The sequence below is a fragment of the Emys orbicularis genome, chromosome 1, assembly GCF_028017835.1.
Source record: "Emys orbicularis isolate rEmyOrb1 chromosome 1, rEmyOrb1.hap1, whole genome shotgun sequence".
Classification (NCBI taxonomy): domain Eukaryota; kingdom Metazoa; phylum Chordata; order Testudines; family Emydidae; genus Emys; species Emys orbicularis.
The window spans coordinates 240,646,263-240,658,107 of NC_088683.1; the positions used below are offsets into that span (position 1 = coordinate 240,646,263).

Here is an 11,845-nt window from a genome sequence, read left to right on the forward strand (position 1 = left end):
TGAGTGCACCAATCACCAGGCTATTGACTGTTCTTGGGTAGGTGTCTCTCAGCCTCTCCTGATGAAGCTGTATTGCCTTCAGTCGGACTGCTCCCAGGAATGAAGGTCCACACAGGACAGGGTAAACTAACCAGGCTGTTATTAACAAGACTTTGCCAAAACACACTGCTCTCAGCAGCATAGCTCAGTGCACACACACACACACAGTTTATCAGTCACTTTCTGTGTCTCACTTAAAGGGGCAATGTATCAGCTCTATAACTGTGCATGATTACAATACTCCCCCACCACCACCACCCCCATAAACAAAAGAAATTCAGACATGCCATTACAAATATTCCTGCTCAATAACAGCATTAGGAGGTATTATAGTCCTTACACTCTTTGGGTTTAAATCTTCTCCCTTATCTGGAGTGAGTGTTGCTTGTTGTATTTGTAGGCACAGCCATAGTGTCATTGTGATTGTGCTTGTGTTAGTTGTAACTCTGTTGTCTCTTCTCTCTGGTGCTGCCACATACAGGAATGTCATTGATTATGATTGTAACTCCTGTCAGTCTTTGGAGTGTTTCAGGCACCTTTTTCTGAATATGGTGCAGAGGACATGCCAAAGGGTTTACTTTTGAAGCACCACCTTCCACACAAAGTGTTGAAAGTGGTTAATCAGATCCAGTCTGATCTGCCAATATCCAGATCTAGTACATTGAATACACTTCCTGCAGATAGTTTGTGAGTGATGTCATTTAGGATTGTAGGCTGTAGTATTTCTGCATTATTACTTTTGTCAGATCTTGCAAGTCTGTGCAAACCTGGATCACCCCAGTGTTTTTTTCTTTTCTACCGCAACCATCAACCTAACCCAGTCTGATGGTTCCTCCTCCTTTTCAATTATATCTAGCGTTTCCATATGCTGAAGTTCCTTCTTCATTTTGGACCTTATGGTTAATGGCAGTCATCATGATGCATGCACTACTGGAACTGCATTTGTAGATAGATTAATTATGTAATGTCCTGGTAGACATCCCTTGCCTTTAAACACACCAAGAAATCTTTTCTTAATTTCCTCTGCTTTGAGATGTCCTTGTATGGATTCCACTGACATTAGGATTTTTATCAGGTGTAATGACTTTAAAACTGTCAATCCTAATACTGGCTTTGCTGGCATATTTATTATACAGAAATCAAGATTCTAACATTTTTTCCTTGTACTTGCATTTAACATTGCATATCCCCACTATGTGGAGTGGATGCCCTCCAAATACTGCTAGTCGCACTGACATAGGTAAAGTTAGTGTCATAGTGGATGCTAAATTCTTCCTATATTCTGTCTCAGGGATGACGTTTACTTGAGTCCCAGGGTCAATTTTCAATTTCATGTCTATTTCTTCTGGACTTATAAAAATAGTTACATATGCTTCAACATTAGAGCCCCAGGAAAATCTTTTTATTTTTTATAATTTTCATTTAGTTTTGGGGCATTTCTTGTTATTTTGTTTTATCCATCCCTCCCCACCCCCATGGGAGTCAGGTCCTGCTCAGGGTGGGAGGGTTCTGAGGCAGGTTGGGTCTTGGTCCCAGGTGAGGTGTGTGGTAGGCCTTGTGGTGAAGGGGGGTGAAGAATGTGCCTGCCCTGTCTCATGGGGTCCCCGCTCTAGGCATTGTGACCTGTCACATGGGGTCACAGCACTTCTCAGGTTTGGCCTGGCCTCCCCTCTGTCATGATGATGGGAGGTAGCCAGGCCAAAGCTGAGTGAGTGGCTTTGTGACCCTGTGTGCTAGGTGCCAGGCTTTATTCATCACTATCCTTGTCCTTATTCTGTATTGTAGCCCAAAAGCACACTGTGTCCTTGTGAAACTCCTCTCCCGTGAGATATTCTTCAATTTTATGCATTGTATGCCGTGTGCTTTTCTGTTTGCCAGTGTGGCATGTTGGTGAAAAGTAGTGTATTTTGTGGTATTTTGTCAATATCTTCCTTACTGCTTTGCATGATGCAAGCCACATCTGTGGCAACCCTGTTTTGACTGTGCATTTGCTGCAAGCTTGTCCTCCATGGTGTGACGGGGTTGGGACTCACCACCTGGCACCTCCTACTGGTTGTCTCGGGAATTAGCTCTGTCCAGTGGAGCGCCCCCTCCTGGTGGTGTCCCGTCTGTCGTCTCGCCCTCGGTTGGCGTGTCCGGACCCACGTTGCTCCCAAGCTCGCAGCGTCCTCTTCGAGCCACTGCTCTCCGGCAGTGCCACTTAGTCCATCCTCGCCCCCTTCCGGGGGGGGGGGGGGTGTCAGTCAGCTGCCTCTCTGCATCCTGGTCAATGTGGCCAACTGCACCCTCAAAGTCACTCCCCTCTTGGCAGGGGGTTGGTGCAGCTCTAGATGGCTGCTCCGTCGGCCGGGTATAAGGCAAGGGGGAAAGGGGGGGACCCAGGCCCACCCACTACTCTGGGTCCCAACCCAGGGACCCTCTAGTGGCAGCCGTCCTGCCCTCCTTCTCTCCCTCCATCTGTCCACATCCCTGAGCTGCTTCCCCTTCGGCCCCTAGCACCGGCTAGGCCCTTCCCTTCAGGGCCTGCAGACTGACAGACTCCGGGCTGGAGTTACCCTCTGCTCTCCCGGGCCTGCCCAGCACTGCGCTGTCCCAGGTGCTAGTCTCCCAACCTGGAGACAGACCTTCCGCTGTCAAAGGCCTGGGACAGACTGCTTGCTCCTGTCCTGAGCAGCCTTCTTATAGGGCTGAGCCTGGCCCTGATTGGCTCCCTCCAATCTGGGCCCTGATTGGCTCCCTATAAGGCCTTCCCTGATTGGCTCTCTGTCTGCGCAGGCCCACTGGCCTGCTGCAGCCCAAATTCAGGGAGTGGGGCAGCCATCCCACTACACATGGATACAATGTTTAAGCTGTTCCACTTTGTATAAATAATTAAATATTAATTAGAGCAGGGACTTGACCTTGGTTTTTCCATATTCCAGGTGAAAGTCCTAGACACTGAGTTATAGAATCAATCTCTCTCTCTTTCCTTCTTTGACTTCATTGACAAGATATGCGGGGGAATGCCTAGTTTGAGAATCCAACCAGAGTGTAGGTGTGTGCTAGGGAAAGAAATGGCTCAGCAGTGTCAGGAATTAGGCAGCTTTGTGTATGCCCGCTGGCAGAAACTTAGCCACCTAAGGAACTTAACTGGCAGAAACTTAGGTGCCTAGGGAATGTAGGCATCTACTGTGTTAGGTGGCAGCTGGGTGGGGGGGTTGAGGCTCTCTGTGGTGCTTAAATGTTGAATTTAGGCACCTAAAGTGGCAGTTAGGCATTTAAGTCGTTTTGTGGACCTCGCTGCAAGTACCTAACATTATGGAGCTGGAACTTTTGGGGACTACCACAATACAAATCATAATGATAACAAGTGACCTGACACCAGTTTTATCCTTGTCAAGGTCTCACCACAGCTGTTCCCTGAAACAAGGTCCATCGGACTCAAGAATGGCATAAGAGAGCCACAGGCATCAGGCCATCCAAACTGAATTGCACTACCCCAGGCCTTAGATGTTTCTGCAATAGCCAAGCAGTTCCAGGGTTTCACTGCAAGGTAACATATCCTGCAGGGAGAGGAAATGGAATTTGTGCTGTTTCTGCTGTGAGGCTCCTGCCACTTTAAAGCCAACCCAATGGAATGTGCGGTTCTGGGTTCTGTGAGGGGCAGTTGAGACCAGGCTCCAGCTGGGTTGTTACATCTGCTCTGTTTTTATTTGTTTGGATTCAGCCATTAGTTTTCTGGGGTGGAAAGACAGACACAACAGAACCGTAGCAGAGAGGCTGAGGGGTTTGGATTCATGTGTGGAGAGGCGAAGTCTAGGAAGCAACGGAGACAATGCTGACAGGGCAGCTATATGTTATGACTAGAATTGAATGAATAATTTGTAACAGATAAAGTATTCTGTAAATTTTGCCTCTTTCTGTTCAGAGATTGGTGAATTTTCTAATTTTTTCCTCAAATTTCCTTTGGTCTATCCTTTGATATTCAAAATTTGAGAAATGATACTGTTGCCTATTTTGGTAGGCGTGACTCTGCTTTTCAGATTTAAAATTTGAGCTTAATTTGAAATTTGAGCTATAAATTCGCAGGAGCTTTTGGACTAGTCAAAATCAATCAACTGAATGTTTGTGGGAAGCGAACACAAGAAACACAAACACATCCAAAGAGAATTTATGAATGTAAACAGATATTCCTGATAATTGTTTGCCGTATTTGTCCAGCTCTCATGGTGGCATTGTCTCTCTCTCATGCTGTATCCCAATGTGTCAAACACTGAGATTCTGACTCAGTCTGGATTCAGTCCCCTTTTGCACTGTCTCAACAGGAGTTTGCTGAGTAAGGAATGACTAAAAGCAAAATAAGGATTTTGGTTTATACCAAGCCAAGGACTAACCAACAGTCTATAGTTAGGATTTGTCCTGATTAAGGAGGTGGTTGCAGTATGAGTTGAGGCTGGATCAAAGGAACAGTCCCTCACTATGCCCTTGGGAAGTGGCAATAGAGCTGGAAGTGCTGACTAAGACGGTAGAACAGGAGATATATTAGGATATTCTATTTATGGTACCTAAATGTTCCCCATTAGTATCAGAGCACCTTACATTCTTTAATGTATTTATCCTCATAACAACCCTATTATCCCTATTTGTTATTTCGCTGTTTGTTTGCAGATGCAGAACTGAGGCACAAACAATTTAAATAATTTCCTTGAACTTATGCAGGAAGTCTGTCGTGGAGAAAGTAATTGAACCAAGGCCTTCGAAGTCCCTGCCTAATGGCCTAACCACTGGACCACCCATCCTCTCTACTTCAAACAGGCTACTTCCCCTGACATTGTGTCTTCAGAGAAAGGCTGTTTAAGGAGCTGACTCTGTGTGTAACAATCAGGGTTACTGAATTCTCCTATTTCAACTCTTGGCAGGACTGGTTGGTGATTCTGAGGATCCCAAGGGAATATTTCAATCTTGTAGATTCCTAAATCCATTTCAGTGGTTGGAATAATGGATTCCCTAATGGATGTGGACAATGAAAAGGATGACACCCAAGATGCACCTCAGTCCCTGGGAAGCTTTGTGAGTCAGGGTAGGTTTGCTGCTCTGATGAGTGATGTGAGTTAGGAGTGGTCCCTTTATTGTAACACTCTGTGATATCCAGCGGCTACTGAATGGCTGAGGCTGCAGTCAGTGTCCACAAAACGAACTGGGATAGAAGCTATCTTTCCCATTTCGCTTTTTTTGCATGTGGATTTGATGCTGGTAAAGATGCTGGCTGACAGCTCTACAGGTCGTTTACACACAGAGCAATTATGGCACAACATCAGCAACATTGAAAGATTCGATTCACACATATTGTGTGCTGCCATTGCATTTCACCCCTGTTCTGGAGGGCCCTTTCAGAGTTTGGGCTCTCTGCTGTACCTGCCAGCAAGGGAGGCCAGGTAACTAGTTCCAGTTTTTTGTGATGTTGACTCCTGTTCACTTGGAACTGGACTGAGACCCATCAAACTAATTCCCAACAGAGACCACCAAATGGTTATTAGATCTGAATGACTGTTGGTTCCTCATCAGTTCATTTGCCCTGAGATAAGGTATTAGTCCTTAAATATTTCTAGTAGAAGATGTCATTTCTTTCTACCTGCATATTTCTGATCAAGGTTTTGGCTTTGTTTTTCCCACTCCTGCAGGTTTAAAGCAGATGTATCTCAACCAGCAGTTCTGTGATGCTACACTGGTGGTTGAAGGAAGGAGGTTTCCCTGTCACAGGTGGGTTTCTGCTCCATGCTGAATTCAACATGCTAGTAGCTTCTGGATATAAGAACCAGAAACTACATACTGTTGAAACAGGACAGAAGAAGTTATTTACTTAGGGAGGTGAAGCAACCTAATCTAGTATACAGAACTCATAGCAGCATGAAAAGACTTAATAATAGAACAATAGCTAATCTGTATAAATGGCACCTTTCATCACAAAAGATCCTACAGGGAACATTTCACCTAGAAATGAAATGCAGCCAACAGGTGCAAAACACACGGTAAAACTCTGGGGGGTGGAGGGGAAGGAAAATTTCCCAAAGGTAACAAGGCAACCCCCCTACTCTTACAGTATCCTACCTATCTATGTCCCTTGGGATCTCCACAGAAAGTACAGCTCTCCTCTAAACAAGATATAAAAATGCACCATCATGTCCCATATTTATTGGGGGGTTATGTTTTTAGATAAAATTTTTCCTATTTACATTTTAAAAATCTGGATTTCCCCTAAACTGCCCCCCAAGATCTCAAAGTCAAATAGTTTTTTTTTTCTGGCTTCTGTGTCACCTCCAGTACCCCACAAGTGATCACAACATTGGCGTTATGGACCATCCCAAGGATAGCACCTCCTGCTGCACAGCAACTCCCACTAGCATCATATGGAGGAAATAATTTTAATGCTGACTTTGGAGAAAGAGACCTTCCTATTGAGTTAACCTTCACCATATCCTGGAGCACCCTAAGTTATCTCAGAGATCTCCCCTTCAAATACTAAACAAGCCCTTCCCTGCTTAACTAGGAGAGAGCTGATGAGATCAGAGCCCCCAGAAGTGAACTGGTTGCAAATACCACATGTAATCTCTTAGCACAGTTGTGTCTCTTGGTGCAGGGTGCTGTTGGCCTCAGTCAGCCCATACTTCCAGGTCATGTTCACCAGCTCCTTCAAAGAGTCCCAGGATGGGGAAGTTTTGCTCAAGGCTATAGCCCCCTCCATCATCCAAAGCATGCTGAATTATCTCTATTTAGAGGAGATATCACTTACTGCAGAGACTGCTGAAGAGTTGTTTATCGCATCCAGTAGGCTCCAGATCCTCCCACTAGAGGAGATCATTAGCAGGTAACTCACAATGACCTCACTAGTCTCCTCCTTGTACTTAGGGTGGGTGTGATATAAGATTGTTTGTGAGGGTCTATACGTGCTGTTTGGGTATAGATTGGTTCCATTATTTATGTATTGGGGAAACCTCTCACAGCTGCAACACAAGCATTTCAATAAAATGTCATTTAAAAATCAACACATCTGGCCTGATTCCTGCATAAACATTTTGAAAAATTCTATTGTAGAGGAGCTGAATGACCCAGTGATAAGAATATTGGATCAAAGAGGATTTGACTTCTAAGTTGTTGAGTCAAATTCAGTTCTGAGTAGAACATACAAAACACCAGAACAATTAGACCAGTTTTCAGTTAAGCAGAAGAGAAACCAAGGCCTGCATGTGCTGTGAAACCTGGAAGGGCTCTATCCAGGGACAGGTTTGAAGCACAGGGGAAAAGGGCAGTAAATGTGTGGGGGAAGTGTGACCTGCCCCTTCCCATGTTGTATAAAGTTTGTAGACTAAATATAGGGTGTCCATCCCTAGAGTTTTCAATCTGGTATCAGCATGACATTAACATAAAATAGTCAAGGGTGCCCTGCCTGTTTTGTCGCAGTTTCAAGGAACTTTGTCTTGCCCCAAAATCTCATGAGACCATGTTATACAGTGTGTAAGCATGGGCAGCTAGCCCCTGGCGCTGCACCTTCTGCCTGAGGCCCCGCCGCTCCCCTCCCCTACCTCTTCCACTGCCCTTCCTCCTGGAGACCCTCCCTCCCCCAGCAGCTGTCGGCCCCCACTCCCTAGGCCTGGGCCGCCCCACCCGAGCGCCCCCATCCCCAGAGCGCTGGACGGTATGCCTTCAGCACTCTGAGCACCAGGAGGTCCCCTAGCGCTGGATGGCCCTATCTGCCCCAAGTTCCAGCCCCAGCCCACTTCCGAGAAGAGAATCAGCCTGCCTGGGCAGGGGCCAAAGGGGAAGCGGCAAGCAGGAGGGGGCCTCAGGGCAGAGCCTCCCCTCAGGGCTTAGCCTCCCCTGGCCTGCAGTACCCACCGCCCATGTGTGTGAGAAAGGTGGGCAGTGAAGAATCACTCCTAGAAATTATCCCAAGTGAAACAATTTGTTCTAGAAGATGGGGAACTGTTTATGTCCAGCCCAATAGAAGCTTGTGTGGTTTGGGAGAGGGCATGTGGTCTAATAAGGGAAGTTATTAGGTGGGGGACTCCTGGGTTCTATTCCTAGCTCTGCTACTGCTCCCCTCTGTAACCTGGTTAGGTCACTTTCCCCTCTGTATGTCAGTTTATCATATTAAAGAATGCTCATACTAACACTGACAGACTTCACAGAGGGGTTGTGAGATTTGATGAATAAATATTTGTTCTTGAGTTCCCTGGGGTACTGCAGATAGACAAAGTATTATTTGTGCAGTATCAGATATCAAGACAGCTAGCAACCCAGAGTCATACATAGAGAGCTGAGTGAAATATTTTTGACAAATACTTTATTCGCCACAAAATAAATTTTGGTTGACCCAAAACTATTCACAAATTTCATAAGAATTCCACTTTGTGTAAGCAATAAAATAGTCATTTTAACAGGGGGAGTGGAACCCAGGTCTCCCACATCTAAGGAGAGTGGCCTAAGCAATGAACTAATAGAATCATTCTACTTCTGTCTCTGGCCCAATGACTATTACATTATTGATATACAGTGGCTCAACTTCAACACGAGAGAATGAGAGGTACCCACCCCAGATACCATATAGCTGGAAGGTTAGGATTCTCTCCAGAGAGGTGGGAAACCCAACTGCTCTAGGGACTATTTAATTATGTATACAAGGTAGAACAGCTTCAACAGGATAGACTGAGTGAACCTGCCCCAAAGCATCCACAGGCCAGTGGCTATAGCACCCTCCTGAGACAATGATCAAATTTTCTGTCCAGGATCAAATCCTTCCCAGAGGAGGAAGAACATAGCTTGTGTGAGTGCCCTAACCCCTAGGCTGAAAGTTAGACAGGAGCTGCTTCCTTCTCCCACCATTTTGTGAATCTAACCTGAGTTGAATGAAACATTTTGTTCAATCGAACCAAAATTGTCAACTTTTTTGATTCACTGAAATTTTCAGATTTTTTGTTTTGGTTCAACCTAATGCAATTTTAAATGTTATTTTTAGAACTGCTAGTTCCAAATAATCAATTAATCACCTTGCTCTATACAGGGACAACCAATTATCTGACACAATCAGGAGACTGACCTTTCTTGGGAGCTCCTCAGTGACATTTATTCCCTTTGTTATTTCTTCCAGATTCTTTGTGAAGAATATTTCCATGGAGAACTGCCTTGGGATTTATGCACTGGCGTATGCCCACAACCACAAAGATCTTCTTCATGCAACCATGCACCACATCGGCTTGAATTTTGGGTCCATCTCTGAGGACTATGATTTCATGTGTCTGGACCTCAGCACTTTGACCAGCATCATCTCCTCGGACGACCTTGTAGTGTCCTCTGAACTGGTTGTCTACCAGGCTGTGCAACGCTGGGTGAGGTTTAAACCAGCCGAGCGCCTCCCAGTGCTTTCTATGCTCATGAGGCACATACGCCTTCCTTTCCTGACCGGTGAAGCACTTGCAGAGATCCAGGCAGACTCAGAACTTTATGGGGATGTTCAGATGTGGTGGAAACAACTGGTTGGGGAAGAAAGGCTGTGGGAGAGTGGGGGACTGAGGCAGGGAATGTATGATGAGTGTATTGTGTGCATGGAGCTGCACAGGTACAAGATTCAACATGGGGAGAATGACTATTCAGAGTTTGACATTGATTCTGACTTGCTTTCTGGAATGGATTGTTTTGATCCTTATACAGGAAGGTGGAAAAAGCTGCCAGGTTTGAAATGCCTGAGACATTCTGCCAGCACAGCTGTGGAGCACAAGCTTTACCTGTCTGGAGGCAAACACCGAGATGGCTCTTGTTCAGACACTCTTTATGAATACAATTCTTTTACTGGCCAATGGATACAGCTCCCCTCCATGTCTGTGCCCCGGGATTCACATGGCTTTCTAGCCTGTAACCTGAAGCTGTATGCTCTTGGGGGACGGAATGACAGACACGGACTCACTTCTGCTGAGACCTTTGACTTGGTGCAGAAGGCATGGACTCCCATCTCCAAATTGCCATTTCGGCTGATATATTTTGCTTCCACAGTGCTGAAGAATAAGTTGTACCTAATAGGTGGAGAAGCTTTGGCAGTAGTACCTAAGCTAGTTTATAGCGGCATTCTGATTTATGACATTAACTTAGATATGTGGACTCAGATGCCTCTGGATTTTAAGTGCTATGAAACAGCTGCTATCTCTATGAATAATGGGATCTGTGTTATTGGTGGGTTCTGTGAAGAAAAAGGTAGACAGCTGACTCTAAGAGGCACTACAGAAGTCTCCTTTCTGTCCAGTACAAAATGTTTTTTCCTCAACGAAGATGGCAAAATGTGTCAGGAAGTTATGATTCCAGAATTACCAGAAACATTTGCCTTTGCTAGTGTGGTTTGTTGGCAGAGGAGAATCTACTTGATGGGTGGTGTAAATTGTTATAGATTATGCAACAGGATTTTCTACTGGGAACCAGGTGATTCCAGCTGGACTGAGTGCCAGGAACATGTCCCCAGTATAGAGGGGTTTATCAGAATATTTAAATGTGTGACACTGAAGATACCAAAAAATACACTCTGCCCCTTCTCCAAGAAATATCTGTAACCCCTACTACCATCAGAGTTACAGACTGCTGCTTTTCAGACACTTGTTAGAGCCTGACCCCTTCACAGTGCAACTAGCATTGAAATATCCCCTCCAGAAGAACTGTCTCTGTCCCTAAACATCAGTTTACCTCACTCATGCTCACCTGGAAATCAATGATAGTTTTAAGATTGACTTCAATGGGATCAGAATATGTTCCACAGGATTCCGTTGAATTCAAATAGGCTGCATTTGAGAAGATTTGGTTCACACAAGGAGCTGGTTTAAATTCAGTCTCAACATCACTTGGCTTAAAACCATTTTAACACCTCTAGACATCAGTTAAAGGGCACAAATCCTTTTATCCGCCTTCCTTTTCCTGTCTATTTCTCTCCTCCTTTTACCCAGCTATTGAGATTAAATCCACTGTTACAAATTTCTCCCTAGGGTAACATCACTGGAGTCAGGGGTTAATTTGGCTCATTGTATTCAGCTGGAGAATAGTTTTGTTCCCCATATCAGTGTGGCTGTGTTTCAAAATATTTGTTTGGTGAAGCTTGCGAACTGTTGCTCCCATGGATCACTGTACACAGTAATAGTTTTAAGATCTTATTAAAGCCCTTTCCTTGTAATGGTCAGACATGAGTTTGTCTTTCACAGCAGGTGTCTTGGCTCAATGATAAAGCTGAATAAAGAAAATGTTATTAAAAATCATTTTAATATAGTCTTTGTTTTGGTAATAAAATATGAAGATTTTCACTTCCAGCCTATTCAATGATTCACACCCAACCCTAGTCATTACCCAATACCATTTAGTGACTTCTCTGCAAAGAGTCACTACGTGTCAGTGTAGTTCCTAGTGGGCAGGAAAGACCAATAATTTCATGGGTCACTCTGTTGTCAAGCTAAGCAGAGAGGCTATGAATTGAATCACTCACAGAATCATGGACTCATAGAAATGTAAGGCTGGAAGAGACCTGGAGAAGCTATTAAGTAAGTCCAGCCCCCTGCAGTGTGGCAGTACCAAGTAAACCTCAGCCATCCTTGACAGGTGTTTCTCCAACTTGTTTTTAAAAGCTTCCAATGATGGACATCCATGTCTCCTCATTTACTTATTTAAATGTCTTAAACATCGGCACGTCTTAAACATCGGCACGGTTACCTCATTGTCCTAGTAGTCTATGCGCCAACAGAGGAATCGGTTGACTCAGTTAAAGATCATTTATACGATCAATTGGAACATCTAGTATGCACAG

At 44.8% G+C, this 11,845-nt stretch overlaps 1 protein-coding gene across 1 annotated transcript; it reads left to right on the top strand.

The window, feature by feature from the left end:
• The first annotated feature begins 5,016 nt into the window (after positions 1 to 5,016).
• On the top strand, positions 5,017 to 10,610 carry LOC135895343 (kelch-like protein diablo). Its single transcript, XM_065423431.1, has 4 exons — positions 5,017 to 5,098; positions 5,700 to 5,778; positions 6,656 to 6,883; positions 9,164 to 10,610. The coding sequence occupies exons 1-4, from the start codon at positions 5,017 to 5,019 to the stop codon at positions 10,608 to 10,610; spliced, it is 1,836 nt and encodes a 611-aa protein (XP_065279503.1).
• Positions 10,611 to 11,845: the final 1,235 nt, after the last annotated feature.